Source organism: Lycium barbarum, chromosome 8 (assembly GCF_019175385.1).
Source record: "Lycium barbarum isolate Lr01 chromosome 8, ASM1917538v2, whole genome shotgun sequence".
Lineage (NCBI taxonomy): Eukaryota > Viridiplantae > Streptophyta > Magnoliopsida > Solanales > Solanaceae > Lycium > Lycium barbarum.
The window spans coordinates 68,240,497-68,257,322 of NC_083344.1; the positions used below are offsets into that span (position 1 = coordinate 68,240,497).

The 16,826-nt window shown below is 38.3% G+C and overlaps 1 protein-coding gene across 2 annotated transcripts in view; it reads right to left on the reverse strand.

The window, feature by feature from the left end:
• LOC132606174 (uncharacterized) overlaps positions 1–12,789 on the reverse strand; it is a 33,495-nt gene extending 20,706 nt beyond the window's left edge. The window contains exons 1-3 of one of the 2 annotated variants that reach the window (XM_060319546.1): positions 12,432–12,789; positions 1,662–1,836; positions 20–103 (exon numbers count right to left, since the gene is read on the reverse strand). In XM_060319546.1, coding sequence (XP_060175529.1) covers positions 20–103; positions 1,662–1,836; positions 12,432–12,556 — 384 coding nt within the window. In that variant the 5' untranslated portion in view covers positions 12,557–12,789. The remainder of the gene's footprint in view (positions 1–19; positions 104–1,661; positions 1,837–12,431) is intronic. The other variant, XM_060319547.1, reaches the window with a different exon arrangement.
• Positions 12,790–16,826: the final 4,037 nt, after the last annotated feature.

Genomic DNA, 16,826 nt, shown 5'->3' on the forward strand with positions numbered 1-16,826 from the left:
ATAATATTTCTCTTCTCACCTGTCCTCTTATAAGCATTTCAGATTTCTTCAATTTCTTCATAGCATAAATATTGCCTGATTTCTTCTCCTTGCATAAACGCACCTGCAGAGCAAAAGTACCATTACTATATCTGAATCAGGAATAGGTATTCGTGGATTGATTGATTCAGATTTAGGGAAACCATCCTTGTACACAGAAGATGTTATTCCCAACAGGCGGCCACAGGACATTATTCTATTAATTCATCATAGCTTAAGTAGTGGGTATTGGAAGAAGAGAGCCAATTTTGATTTTATCCTCCATGATTTTGAATGTGCCAACCAACTTTAACCATGGAAGTTAAATGTGAGAAATATGGTGCAAGCAAAAATCTTCACTCAGATAGAGAAGAATATCATTCTGATGTCTGCACTCTGGTTTTTTTAAATCAATGACATTTTCTTAAAGATCATTCTGATTTTCATGATGTTTTTATCACACTCTAGGGCAGGCGAGGTACCCAATATTTGATACAAAATTATGTATGTACCACTGTAAAGAAATGGATCATGGGAGCAACATCTAAATTACTTGGATTAATGGCATTAAAGGGAGCAACATCTAAATTTTGAAAAAAGAGTAACATGTATATCTGAAAAAGATTTTAACATGCATATTATCACTAGAGAATTTTTACACGATCATGTGTTACTTAAAAACCAACTACACGTAATATTCTATAGTATGTATAGATTGACAAATGAGAGATAGGATAAGCAACTTGCTGCGCTGTTACCAGTTAAATACAATGATAGAGTAAAAATTATTTAAATTATAAAATATATATTACTTAGATCCTTGCAAAATAAGTCGAACCTACCATCGTGCTTGATATGTTAATAGAGAAAGCTTCATGATATAATATCATTCATACCCTTGGAGCAATTGTTTTCAATATCACCCCTATTTGCCTAATATTATCCTCATTGGTCCCTCTCCTTCCACCACCCGTCCCCTGCAAACAAACCGCATTCACAATACACCAGGTAACTCTGTCCACCAAGGCTTGGACAGAGATGAGGAAATCATCTAGTGTTACCTCCGCTGGAATTGAACCTGAGATGGTTATCAACCCACTTCATTGACCAGTAGACCATACCCTTGGGTGCCAAAGCTACATAATTACAAAGAAACAATATCCCCCTAATTGATTCTAATTAATATACACCATCTTTTGGTCAGGCTCTTTAGTTATTAAAAAAGTTTTGGAGTCTGTTAGACAGCCATTAGACCATCCCAGCACCATGCTTGGTGGCTGAGAACGATCCTCGACTGCACCAAGACCCCCCTTAACACTGAGGTTCACTATTTCCCATACAAAAACAGACAATACATGCTGGGTGGAGTACCACCTTGCAGACATAGTAGGCTTATGAGATAATGAAATCATCTTGATTTACAGTCACGTGTTGTCCTTCAATGCCTTGCTAGACTACAAAAGCGAGAGCTAAGACAGCAAACTTTTCCGTGACTTTCTGTTATCAGCTTATGCATAACCAAGCATTTATATGAATATAATGCAAATGGAAATGGAAATAAAAAGATCATGAGATAAACTTGAACAACTACTTATATTTGCAACAAACAGATTACTTTGTTTAAATGGGGAATGGTCACAAACCTCGCCAAAGGCTCCTCTGCCAATAATTGTTAGAAGCTCAAAGTCATCCACGCAAATCTTGTGCCTCCTCAGTCTCATATACTCTGTCTCCTTTCGCTCTAGATCCTTGATCAGATTCACTTGCTCCTCTTTAGGCACATCTGAAGATGCTAGCTTCCTCTCTAGAATCCAGCGCCTGTGTTCGGTCAATATTGTGTTAGCACGCAAGGCAAATTAAAATCTATCCTAAATAAGAATACTTGGGACATATGTAAAAATTCAGTAGTTCACTCCAATAAACAATTTAGCTAATATGTCCTCTAAAGTTATGAATCTTTGTCTTCAGAATCTGTTCTTTTGGTGTAAGAGAAGTTTAGTGGAGAATATGGATCAGTACATGGATTTTTTGGACTCACTTGGGAATATACATCTAGAGTCTATTGTAGAGGTTGTCTGATTTTGCTGTACTTTTACCTTCTTGGTACATTTATTAATAATATTTTTACCTTATCAAAAAAAAAATGGTTGATCTACCCTAGAAGCTAACTGTGCAAGTTTGTCCTACATCACTAGAAGAAACCTTATTCAGCCCGGTGCACAAAGAATCCCGCGTTAGCAGGGATCACTAGATCAAATTTGTATCCCCTACTGTTCTGCCCAACTTTCAACGTTCTGTGCTTTTTTCCCTTTACTTCTTCCATTAATCCACTTTAGATATTGACCATTGTTTTCAAAGGAGTTGGACATTTCTGCAGCAATCACAATGTCAATGGGTACTTCAACAACAACCACAACAACACTACAAAAATATGAAACTTGTGTATGCCTTAAAAAAGTTAGGTCAATGTGTGTCTCCAGATTCCCAGCATTAGAAAATTGTAAGTTCCAGACAATGAAATGCACTTGTCCCGGAAAAGGAAACTGAAACGAATGCTAGCCTCCCAGACAGTATCATTAAGAAGTGAACCAATTTCTAATCACACTATACTCCTACAATCTTATGATAATTGCAGTTGAATTAAGGTATCCGTTTAAACACCCTACCAAGAGAAGATGAACAACCTAGCCAAAAGCTACCACTAAAAGAAAAGACACCTAAGCCTAAAATGATACTCTTTGTCCCAAATTGTTGTCAACTCTTTCTTAGTGAGAATTTGGTAGCTGGACAAAACTTTCAGTTGAAAAAATACAAGAGAATTGGATATTACAAAGAACCACTATAACTTGGAATTATTTTTCATTTTAAAATGCAAAACTGTAATTTTCACACCGACTCCATAGGTCCACAACTATCAACCCCTATCCATGCCTTTTAAATATCACCTTCAGCCTTTGCCAAGATTACCGCAGCAGGTTTCAAATCCCAGTACTCACAATAAGAACTCACTCCAGCAAACAATGTAAAAACATATTAGAGCAGGACTCATCAATTCTTAAAAAAAAAAGTATTTTCATGATAAGGAATGAGTAATTTAATAAGTAAGCTCATCATAATTTATGTTTTACTTCTCCTAGTGCTGACTCTGGTGTGTCTAAGAATGGGGAAAGTAGTGCTCTTAAATGTATGATTGTATATATCAAAAGAGAATAATTTTGTCACAAAGTCAACAAAAGATCAAGATAAACCGATTCTCAAGGTGTAACCCTATATACTACGCAAAGAGGATGGCGGAGAGGTATCCTAACGACATTCCATATATTACTTTCAGTGGGAGGGGATTTAATGAAGAAAAGACATTATCAGGGAAAAATAAGCAGGGGCCGCCATTTAGCGCAGAAGAAATTGACGAGGATGAAACAAATAAATGGGTATAGTATATGGTCCAATGACAAGTCCGTGAAGGAGAATCAAAAGTGCAATGGGGGTGAAAATAGGGAGGAGGAAGAAGGGGAGATGTCGGAAGATAGTGGGCTAGATTAGAAAAATAATAAATCAAGATGGGTGAAGGGAGAAGAAATAATATCAGAGTGGGTGGAGAAGCAAATGTTTGGGATTTGTGCAATTTTGTGGGAGTATATGTTGATTTGGTATTAATGATAAAGATTGAGATGTTGATTTGATATTGATGATTAAGATTGATAGCTTAATTTTAGGAATATATTGTATTAATGTAATTGATTAGGAATTGATTGTGTAATATTGTCTTTCCTTATTTAGTCTTAGAACTCATGTATAAGTACCCATTCTTATGGGTTGTATAATTATTCAGAAATACAAGAAGACTTTTCTTCTTGCTAAAAATCTTCATGGTATCGGAGCCATTGCTGCCTTTTTGAAGTGAATTTTCTCCCTCGCTGCACTAGGGTTCCGTGTTTTATCAAAGAGGTTGAGTTTTTCTCTCTCTTTGTGGTTGTCCGCACAAAAAACTCCTCCCGTTCAGTTCGTTTCTGGATTGTTTTTCTCTGTTGGGGTCACTGGAACATTCTGAGCCTATCCCTACTAGTTTTGATTTTTTTTTCGATCATCGGAATTAGGATTCCAGCGTGGCAGCCAACTTTCCGGCGATTTTTTCTGGAATATTTTTTTCAAATCTCGGGTCGTAGGCCTATTCTGACCCTTTCCATCCAGGTTCTAAAGTTGCTCTTTCCAGATTCTAAATTCTATTTGGGTATGTGTTAAAATTATGGGTTACACAAAAATGGTAGATAATATGGGTGACACTACTTCTGGAGAGACTTTGTCTCAGGATGAAGTTCAACATCTTCGCCATCTTCTGAACAAACTTGACTCTTCTAATGTTGCTAGCCCCAATTATGTACAGTCAGGTATTGCTTTTAATGCTCAACTTAATTGTTGGATTATTGATTCTGGCACGAATAGACACATGACAGGCTCTTCTAAAGGCCTTCAAAATTACTCTCCTAGCCCCAAAGGGGATTATGTCAGAATAGCCAATGGCTCCCTAACCCCTGTCTCTGGAACAGGTTCAATCGTTTGTACTCCTGATATTACCTTATCATCCATTCTTTTTTTTTAGAAGGTAACATTACCTTATCATCCATTCTTCATGTGCCTGATTTTCCTATTAACCTATTATCTGTTAGCGCTATCACCAAAGAACTAAACTGTAGTGTCAAATTCTTTCCTGATTATTGTGTTTTTCAAGACCTTTATATAGGGAAGAAGATTGGCATTGGTAGATTGCATGATGGCTTATATTTGATCGATGGAACTCGAGACTTCGGTCATGCCTTTTTTGTAGGAAATAAGGATGTCAACCGAGAAATGATACAGTAGCATAGACGGTTGGGGCACCCATCTTTTTTTGCTTTAAAAAAGTTATACCCTAGTTTATTTTCTAGAACTGAGTTCGAATCTTTGTCCTGTGATGCATGTGAATATGCCAAGCATACTAAAAACTCTTATCCTCTGGGTGACAATAAAAGCACAATTCCCTTTTCGACTATTCATTCTGATGTCTGGGTCCTACTCAAACACTTTCTTTGTCTGGTAGTCGATGGTTTATTACTTTTATCGATTGTTGCACTAGAATGACATGGGTATATTTGTTAAAAGCCAAAAGTGAAGTTTTCTCTCGTTTTCAATCATTTCATAAGATGATTTGTACTCAGTTTAAGGCTAAGATAAAGATATTTCGATGGGATTTCAACTCCTCTTCATACTCTAAAAGCTAGATGTTTAGTAGTTTTGTTCAGTTGGAGCTTTCACTCCCCTGTTAATAGCATTGACAATTACCTGGACTTTGTTAGCTCTATGGTTCTTGCATAGTCTAACTTAGTTTCCTATCCAAAAGCTTACTAGCTTTTGTTTTTGCTCCAAAAGCTCCCAAGCTTTTGCTTTTGTAAAATGGCACCTTCCAGTTGCCTTTCTTAATGGAAACTTCTTACTTCACCAAAAAAAAAAAAAAAAAGATATTTCGAACTAACAATGGCACAAAATACATGGATAAAACTTTTAGAGCTTACTTGGAGTCTTTTGGAATAATCCATCAAACTAGTTGTCCTTATACTAGTGCACAAAATGGGGTTGCTGAAAGAAAAAATAGGCATTTATTTTATTTTTTTTTGGTAAAGCAAAAATAGGCATTTGTTAGAAGTAGCAAGATCCCTTTTGTTTACCATGAATCTGCCGAAGCCTTACTGGGGGATGCCATTCTAGTAGCTGCCTACCTCATCAATAGAATGCCACTTAAAACTCTTAATTTTCAGAGTCCTTTAGAAGTTTTAAAGGGTAAAAATGACTATACTGTTCCTCCAAAGATATTTAGGTGTGTTTGCTTTGTTCACGCTAGGAACTCTGGGAAACTTGAACCTAGAGCTCTTAAATGTGTCTTTATTGGGTTTTCTCCAACACAGAAAGGGTACAAATGTTATCACCCTCCTTCTAGGAGATTCTTTGTCAGTATGGATGTTACCTTTTGGGAATCTGAGCCCTATTTCAGTATTACACCATGACGTCTTTAGGGGGAGAATTATAAGGAAGAAGAGATGGTTTTTCCTAGTTCCATTGTTGAAACTACTGCCACAAGGGAAAGTGAAATTGGAGAAAGAATTCAGGGGGAGACTGTTGAAACTACTGCCACAAGGGAAAGTGAAATTGGAAAAAGAATTCAGGGGGAGAATGTTGCGCGTTTGGATAGGCCTGATTTGATAACTTACTCAAGGAGAAATAGAGCAGAAGAAGCCATCATGCAACCTGCCGAAGCCGAAACTTCTTCTTCTGGTGAGTTATCTATACTTCCTAATGAGTTAGATTTGCCTATTGCTCACAGGAAAGGAGTCACATCTGCACTAAACACACTTTATCTAACTTTGTTTCTTATAATTCTTTGTCGCCCTCCTATAGAGCCTTTGCCTTGTCTATTTCTTCTGTGTCTATTCCCCAAAATTGGAGGGAAGCTTTTGCAGATTCTAAATGGAAGCAAGCTATGATGGAAGAAATGAAGGCCTTATCAAAGAGTTAGACTTGGGAACTTGTCGCATCACCACCCGACAAGAAGTTGGTTGGTTGCAAATGAGTATTCACTGTAAAACATAAAGCTGATGGTTCCATTGAAAGGTTCAAAGCAAGATTGGCGGCTAAAGGATTCACTCAGACTTATGGAGTGGATTATCAAGAGACATTTGATCCTGTTGCAAAAATGAACACTATTAGAATTCTTCTGTCTTGTGCAGCTAATCTTGCATGGGACTTACAACAGTTTGATGTGAAGAATCCATTTCTTCATGCAGACTTAGAAGAAGAGGCGTAAATGGAGATTCCTCCTGGTTTTGGTACTGAACAAAGCCAAGGAAAGGTATGCAGACTGAAGAAAGCCTTGTACGGATTGAAGCAATCTCCTAGAGCTTGATTTGACAGATTCTATAAAGCAATGATCTTTTTTGGTTACCAACAAAGCAATGCGGATCACACCCTCTTTATAAGACATCAAAAGGGTAAACTCACTCTTCTCATAATTTATGTTGATGACAAAGTAATGACAGGAGATGACAAAGAGGAGATGACCCGATTGAAAAAGTTGATGGCACAGTAATTTGAGATCAAGGATCTAGGAAAATTGCAATACTTCTTGGGAATTGAAGTTGCTAGATCAAAAAGAGGAATCTTTATATGTTACCTTATTCACAAAAAAAAAAAAAGGAATCTTTATTTCTCAAAGAAAGTATATTCTGGATCTCTTGAAAGAAACGGGTAAGACAGGTTGTAGACCAACAGAATCACCCATTGAAAGCAATCACAAACTACAAAGCGGAGTTGGAAAGTCAGATGATAAAGAGAGATATCAGAGGCTGGTTGGAAAACTCATTTATCTTTTTTTTGATTAAGCACCGGGTGTCCGGGTCTCTTTGAGCCCCGACTAATCCCGGGGGTGCACAGGCCCTCGGCAAGGAGTTTCCCGCAAGTGCACCACGGGTAATTCAGGGTTTTACCCCAGTCTGATGGCCCTCAGAAATTGTTTGCACCCAGTGGGTTTCGAACTTGAGACCTTGAAAGGGAGCACCCCAAGGCTCAAGCCAATTACCACCAGGCCAACCCCTGAGGGTTGTTGGAAAACTCATTTCTCCCTCACACTAGACCAGATATAGCCTATTCAGTCAGCCTGGTGAGTCAGTTTATGCATGATCCCCGAGATCTTCATGTGCAAGCTGTCTTTCACATTTCACGGTATCTAAAGTCTGCTCCAGGAAAAGGTCTGCTTTACTCCAGACATGGTCACCTGCAAATAGAAGCCTTTACAGATGCAGATTGGGCTGGATCTCTAGATAACAGAAGGTCTACATCCGGTTACTGTACACTCGTAGGAGGAAACTTGGTCACTTGGAGAAGCAAGAAGCAAAGTGTAGTTGCTAGATCAAGTGCGGAGGCAGAATATAGAGCTATGGCCCAGGGTGATTGTGAACTTTTGTGGTTACAAAAGATACTAGAAGAATTGAGACAGTCTAAAAAAAGGAAACTTTCCTTGTACTGTGACAACAAGGCTGCAATCAATATAGCTCCAAATCCAGTCCAACATGACCGAACAAAGCATGTTGAAATTGATCGACACTTCATCAAAGAACAAGTCACGGGTGGTGTCTTAAGTTTGTTCCATGTGTCATCGGAAAAACAACTAGCTGATGTGTTTACCAAAGGCCTCAACAACATGCAAGTTGGGCATATGAGACATCTTTGCACCAACTTGAGGGGAAGTGTTGATTTGGTATTAATAATTAAGATTGAGATGTTGATTTGATATTGATGATTAAGATTGATAGCTTAATTTTAGGAATCTATTGTATTAATGTAATTGATTAGGAATTGATTGTGTAATATTGTCTTTCCTTATTTAGTCTTAGAACTCATGTATAAGTACCCATTCTTATGGGTTGTATAATTATTCAGAAATACAAGAAGCCTTTTCTTCTAGCTAAAAATCTTCAGTATCTTATGAGAGTTTTGAGGAGGTGGTAATACAACAATTCTTTGGAATAGAGGATGGGTGGCGAAAAGCAAGCAGAAAAGAGGATATGAGAAAAAATAGCAAGGGATGTAGGATAAGATTGAAAGAGAGCTAGATGAAGAAGAGGAAAATAAAAGGGTAAGCACGAGATATTAGAGAAGAGGGATGTAGGATAAGATGGTGTAGGGAAATTTGAAATGAAGGGGAAGCAAGAGGGTATTAGAAAAGAAGGAAGGAAAAAGTTGGAGGCATTAGAAAATACAGCATATGTGAATGAAGTCATAGTTGGATGACATATCTTGTATTGTCTACAGTTATGTTGTTTATTTTTGGTTGGATTATAGACATCCATGACGTATCCAATCTATTGACTATTTCAAGACTAACTAAGCAAAACTAAAATAACAATTATAACATAAGCCTGTGTGAGATAAAATTAATTTCACTAGATATCATCTTCCATCAATATGATCTCAAGCAGAAATTTTTTGCCTAGGGTAGTCTAAAAGGGATGTCCACCTTGTAGGAATGTAAATGATATCATATCTTATTTTGGGTATTATCTGACATAACAAGATGATTTCGCTCGTCTTATGCTTCAAATCCTAAAGCAGTCAAAAGACTGAATGAGTGCCACACTTTTAGCAAGCCAAGAACACTGTTGATAGAATCACCCTACATCCAAGAGAAAGCAATTGCCTTTTCCATGTAGCAAGTCTCATTTCGCGCCTCCTCAATTTCTCCACACCAGCTTTGACTTGTATCTAGCACTTAAAGGCATGCCAGGTAATCTGTACGAAACTCTCCAATTTGATAGCCAACCACCTCCCTAGACGATGTATATCCTGCATATCATATTCCGTAAACATGGAACATTTCCCCAGGTTTATCTTTAGACCAGAAACAGCTTCAAATAAGTCAGGATCACTCTCGGATATCTCAACTGTGATTCCTCTACCCCACAAAGTAAAAGTGTATCATCTGCGTAGAGCAACTAAGGGACTTCCACACCACTGTTCTCTGTGCCCCCGCTCTGAAACCCCTGATCCACTGTAAAGACATTGCTTTGCTTAGCATGTTGCTTAATGCCTCCATATCTAGGATGAATAAAGGGGAAAGAGGCCCGTCTCAACCCCCTGTATGAAGGGAAAAGACCTTCTAGAGCACCATTACTGAGAAGCGGACTGATGAGATACAACTCTTAATTCATGGAATCCATTTTTCCCCGAACCCCATATTATTCAACAGGTTAACCAACTATCCCCAATTAACATGATCAAAGGCTTTTTCAATGTCCAGATTGCACAATATCCCCGTTTCTCCCTGTTCCTTCTACTGTTAAGAGACTCGTTAGCAATCAAAACCGAATTTCTAATTTGTCTCCCTTAAATAAATGTCATCTCAGAGTCTACAACCAGAACATTTGTTACTTTCTTTAATCTTTCTGCCAGCAGTTTAGAAATGATTTTGTAGAAACTCCCCAGACTTATTAGTCTGAAATCCTTTATGTCCTCTGCCTCAGCTTTCTTAGGGATTAATGCAATGAAAGATGCATTATAACTTCTTTCAAAATTTCCAGTCTGATATAAAAAGTTCACCGCAGCCATAATATCTTCCTTTACCACAGTCTAGCAGTGCTTGTAAAATGTCATATTGAAACCATCAGCCCCTGGATCCTTTTCCCCTTCACAGCTTCTAATAATCTCTCTCTAAATACCCCTGGAAATACATTAATTACAGAGTTTTTTTGTCCACTCACCAAATGCCCCAATATTTATGCCATGTATTCAAACCACAACTGCGCCTTAGCTCTCACCGCACTAACTTCTCAACCTCTCCGATCAAACTGATATCAAAAGAAGGTTGAAAATTGATTTCTTTCCACAACTTGTTTAAAATTTGAATCTGAACTAGGTGTTTTTAGGGTTTGAAGCCCCAAAGGTGAATCTTAAAATTCGAAAATTGGTTTGACATTCTAGAATTAGTAGAATGATCTCTTGGTTTTTTTTTTTTTTTTTTTGGGGGGGGGGGGGGGGGGGGGGGGGCGCTCTTGGCCTCTCTTGTTAAGCCTCGAGCATTTTGCATTGATGGATGCAAAAGATGCAAGTTTTGTGAAAGTTATAATGTCTTTGTTGGTAATGATAGTTACGGAGGAAGGAAAGGTATAAAACACTGAAGTCTTAATGTACTTGTCAATGGTGAAAGTAGACAAAGGTATTATACGGAACCTAGAGAATTTGAGTTAAACCATGGCTGAGACAGAATGCTTAAATCGGAAAATCCCATGGCAGAAGAAGAAACCAGATTAATTTTTTAGGAAGAAAGACCAAAAGGTCCCCCTCATCAGGTGATATTAGGGTATTTAAAGAAAATGAAATGTGGATACAATGCTAAACTACTACATTATATAGAAATTCAAACAAAGTGGTGTTCAGATGACACTGCTTCGCCTAACATGCATCCGCCTCTGACAAGTTCGATGCATGTTAGACAAGTTGATCAACATGATTTGTGTAACTCCCATATTAGCTTTATCATGTCCTTGTCATTTATCCATTCAGCATTACATATCTAGACATGAAGTGTTATGGTTCTCACCAAGTCAAAAGCTAGTGAATCTCAACTTCTACACTCTGATTATCCACAATTAACCAGCTTAAAAGTAGAGGATTTTTCTTGGAAGATATTCCCCAATGGGATGGTTGACTAGTTGAGGCATAGAAGAAATAACCTAGCGATCCCAGTTACACATTCGAGGTATGTTTGGTATGAAGGAAAATATTTTCTTGGAAAATAAGTGGGTTTCTTACTTATTATCCCAAGAGCATTTAAATGTCATCTAGCAAAACACTATGGGGTGGGGTGGGTGGGGTAGGGTAGGGAGTGGGGGCTCAGGGTGGCGGGGGGTGAAATGGTCAAGTGGTGGGGTTTAGGGGTGTTGGTTGGGTGGGGAATAGACAATGAACTAGAAGTGTTACTTATGGAACTTATTTTCCCTACTTGAAGTGTTACTTGGGTGGGTGGGGAAGAGACAATGAATTTATTTTCTCTACCCTCAGTGTAAGCCCATCTGTACCAATGTTGGCGGGCAGGTTTATGGTTCAATGGTGTAAGTTGACCTGGACACCACCATTGACAGGAAAAATAGAGATTGGGCAGACTTTCAGTGACACCACACAAATGCCAGATTACATATTAGACAAACACTCCCCTAGCTCATGTAGCTGATGCAATTGGGTCTTCCTAAAATAGGTCAAATATGTTTTTGATGAAGAAAATAGGTCAAATATTTTCCACACAAGCAATAATCAAAAAAAAAAAACCACAAACTTAATTACTCCCTTTTGTCCCAATTTGTATGGCAACTTTGAATTTCGAGAGTCAAATAACTTTTTCTTTGACCGTGATTTTTTATATGTCTTTTAAATATTTCAAATTATCAATTATTGTGACCGTTGTTTACCCCGAGCTCCCCTTTTTGCTCCTTTGATGACTCGAACCCACAATCTTCAGGTTGGAGGTGGAGGGTGCTTACCATCTAAGCAACTCCCACTTAACGTTAATTATTATAGTACTTGTTATGTAATTTCTAAATATATAAATTTTATTTTAAAAAATTTAAAGATTCTATGCCGGAATTCAACAGCATACCCAATAATAGGACAAAGTGGGCCTCTGCGCCCCTACTTGGGAGGTAGAGAGAATGTTTCCATATATCCGATAAAATTAAAATTTGACTCTCAAAATCTGAACAGTGCCACATAAATTGAGACAGAGGGAGTAAGTCTTTTATATAGTTCCAGCTATGAAAGATATAGAATCCAAGAACATCAATAGATGTCAGAAGTAAATAAAGCTAATTAACTCAGAGCAAATTGAAGTAAATTACCTCTGTTTGCGGTCTTGAATGGTTTTCATCTGAGTTTTGTAGTGATTTTCAATAAATTGCTTAGCAGCAGCAACTTTCTCCATAGTTGAGCTTGAACCAAGTACTTCGTCTTGTTCTTCCTCCATCTCTCTTTTCAAAATAGCAAATTTGTATATAAGTAGTATATATGTGTGTGTGCGCGCGCTTATATATTTATTGGAACAAGGAATGAAGAGGGAGTGGGAGTGACAATGGAGTTCAGACTAGTTCATTGAGCAGTATATGCGGGAAGGGGTCGGATCCCCTGCAATTGATAGGTCCACTTTTACTTGGACAACTAACTAGTTATTGCCTCCCCTTTGGATCCTCCTTCATTTGACTCTACATTATTGCAACATTTATTGCATCCCAAAAAAGAAAAATTAATACTCCCCCGGTCTATAATAAGTGTATTTTTAATTTTTTAATTTTGATCCAGAATAAGTGTTTTTACATAATTAAGAAGATATTAATTATTTTCTTTCAAATTTATCTCTATTTAAATAAGTGAGTTTTATGTAATCAAAAAACTATATTAAATATGTAACACCATTTAATTAAGGGTAATTCAGTCAAGCTGCCTATTTTCTTGTATGAGTTAGTATTTTTTTAAGAATATGCTAAAGGTCAAAGGAACACTTATTATGGACCGAACGGAATATATAGTTGCAATTTATTGTACCAAAAAAAGTAGTCCCTCCTATCTATAATAAGTGTCTTTTTGGTCTTTTTATTCTGATCTAAAATAAATAATTTTTTGCATAATCAAGAATATATTATTCCCTCCAGTCTATTTAAGTTGTCATATTGTTTTTACACGCCACTTAAAGAATATTAACTAAAAGGGTAATTTGACGAAATTATCCTTATTTATTTTTTTATCTCAATTTAATACTACTCTCTTGTTAATCACATTTATTGGGTAAGGGTAAAGGTAAAAACAAAATTATCTATAAGTAAAGTGAAATTAGGAAGTAATTATTTTCTTTTAAATTTCTCTCCATTTAAATAAATGAGTTTTTACGTAATTAAAATATTATACTAAATAAGTACTACCATTTAATTAAGGATAAGTCAATCAAAACACCGATTTTCTTATATTTTCTTAAGGATGTGTCAAATGTCAAAAGGACACTTATTATGAACGAGAATGAGTTTATAATTGAAATTTACTTTGTTTCATTTTTTCGTTTCGTTTTCTTATAAACCAAAAAGAGAGCGATATACATAGAGGGGGGGGGGGGGGGGGGGTTGGCTTTTGAGAGTGAAGATGTGATGGTCGAAAATGGGAGAATTCTTGGAAAATGAGAGTGAAAATGATAGAATTCAAACTCTTCATTTAAATTGATATAGTTTTTTATAATCATCCCTCATCCATTAAAACAATTAATCTAAGATTGAAGGCTCATTCATTTCATCATACTCTTAATTATTAAAAATTGTTTGTCATTTTATTTTTGTATAAATGATACTATATCTAAAAGATTAGCTAGAAAGCTTAAATTTCTTTATACATAGTACTTATGAATTTTTTTTAAAAAAAAATATATTTTTTATTTTATAATTTGTATACGGTAAAAATCGGATATATGCTAGACCGGTGAGTCCGGAGACCGAGCAGGAAGATTTTCTTTTGAGACCGGAGGAGTGCTTGATCCGAATAAAGCAAAGGACATCGTTTGGTCTGGTTTCTCCATAGCCGAGTTGATCGTGGTCGTTGGTCCGTTTGATCATGGTCGTTGGTCCGTTTGATCGTGGCCGTTGGTCCGTTTGATTGTGGTCGTTGGTCTGGGTGATCCGTTACATAAATGCCACGCGTCAAGACCGTTCTGCCACCTTGTACCGTGAATCGTACAGGTGTCAGACCGTACGACCAACCTTATCCATTTTAGGGTTTTTCTTTATTCAAAAGGGCTTTATGTTGTATGAAGCCGAGGAGGCAAAACTATAAATAGGGGTCATTACCCTACTTTTAGGGGTTAGCTTCTTCATTTCCAGAACACTTGTAATAGCAATAATATATAAATCTCTCCCTCTCAACATCTAATTTTGGTCCGGATTATTGTGTTCATCTTTAGATTTGTTCAATAAAACAATATTCAATATATTGATATATACGTTCAGTGTAGAACATCAATTACTATTTAGATTATTCATAGTGATTCTATTCCATTTTCTCTCAATCAAGAATAGATTAAAGTTCAACCACATATCCTATACCTCACTCATAAATTTAATTGATTATCCAAATTTGGGGTAAACAGTTTGGCGCCCACCGTGGGGCTAGGATAATAATGGTCTTTGATCTAGATCTCTGTCCTACCCGTCAGAATCAAAAACATCTTTTGTTCGTCTCTATAAAATCGGACCAAATGGCTAACAGTGAACAATCTGGTCACGTCAACAACAACGAGATTGTGGCCGAAAATGAAGACAGTGGACCACGAGGATTACTAGCGAACCCGGCTGACCCGAACCCCGTTAATTCGAGGGAGGGCCTCAACCGGCAAAACACCGTGAACCAGGAGAATGCCGCTCAGCCGGCCACCAATCCTTTAAATACTCACAATTCAATTACTTTATCCCGAACACAGGGTCGGAAAGAACCGCATACCCCAGATGATATTATTGACTTACGTTTAATTTTTGAAATGTTGCAGGAACAGAAAGCAGCGATTGCCGAACAAGGAATCGCAATAGCCCAGTTGCAAAACAGAAAAGATAAAACGACCCCGGAGAAGGCGAAGGGTGTTGCTGAACCCAGAAGGGATGAGGCACGGATGGTTGAGAGCAATGGGTCTGGAGCTAGTTCTTCCACCGAGGTACTGAGAATGCTCGAAACATTGGCGAAGCGGGTAGACTCGACCGAAAAGAGGGTGGAAACATATAACTCTCGAGTGGATCAAATACCGGGGACTCCGCCCATTCTGAAAGGACCGGATTCGAAGAGGTACATTCAAAGGCCTTTTCCCCCGAGCGCGGCTCCGAAATTAATCCCCAAGAGGTTCAAAATGCCGGATATCCAGAAATATGACGGCACAACGGACCCTCAGGAACACGTGACTTCATACACCTGCGCTATAAAAGGCAATGATGTGGAAGAGGATGAAATTGAGTCCATGTTGCTAAAAAGGTTCGAGGAAACTCTGTCAAAGGAAGCGTTGACTTGGTAAGACCATATACCTGGGCATTCGATCACTTCTTTCGAAATGCTCGCCGATGCTTTCATAAAAGCTCACGTCGGTGCCAAAAAGGTGTAGGCCCGTAAGGCAGATATTTTCCGTATAGCCCAAAGAGACGATGAGTTACTACGTGAATTTTTAAACTGATTCCAACGGGAACGAATGGAGCTCCCTCCGGTTCCGGAGGAATGGGCCGCACAAGCTTTCACAAAGGGGCTCAATCCTCGGAGCTCGACGACTTCATTCAAATTAAAGGAAAACTTGCTGGAATACGAGGCTGTGACCTGGGCGGATGTCCATAACCGATACGAGTCAAAGATTCGGGTGGAAGATGACCAACTCGAGCTTCCCCCGGGGCCCGTAAATATGAACAAAAACTCAGAAAGATCACGAAAGAATTACGAACCGGAGGCCAGACCATCGAGGGGAAGGTATCGGCCATACTCTCATTCGGAAAAACCAAGCTTTAGGTCGGAAAAACCGTAGACCCTCTTTCTCGTTGGTCTACGGGGCCGAAGCCCTCATTCCCGTAGAAGTTGGTGAACCGAGTCTCCGGTTCGGGTATACCACCGAGGAGTCAAACTAGGAGGCCATGGCCGTAAAAATCGATCTCACGGATGAACTTCGCGAAAAAACGTTGGTCCGTACTGCAGCCCAGAAGCAGAGAATGGAAAGGTACTATAATCGGAGAGCCAATTTTCGACATTTCCAAGTTGGGACTTGGTGCTTCGGAAAGTTACCTTGCACACCAAGAATCCCAACGAAGGAAAATTGGGTCCGAACTGGGAAGGACCGTACAAGATAACCTAGGTAACGGGCCAAGGATCATATTAGCTGGAATCCATGGACGGACAACAGTTGCGCAATAACTGGAATGGGGCTTATTTAAAAAAATACTACTTGCTAAGGTATGTACACCTTGTGTCCTATTATTAACCTTTCGTTTTTGCAGGAAATCGAGTACCGGATAAAGTTAGAATCTAGGCCTGAAAACATGTGTTGCACTCTTTTCCTTAGTACGGTTTTGTCCCAAAAAGGGTTTTCCGACAAGGTTTTTAATGAGGCAATAAATACAACGTGTTACTTGACAAAGATGAGGACAAACGCCCGGAAACTCGGGGTCACGGCCTACAAGTGGGGGCTGAATAGCGCTTGCCTGATCTTGCAGCTCGGATAAGCACTAGGGGGCTATTAT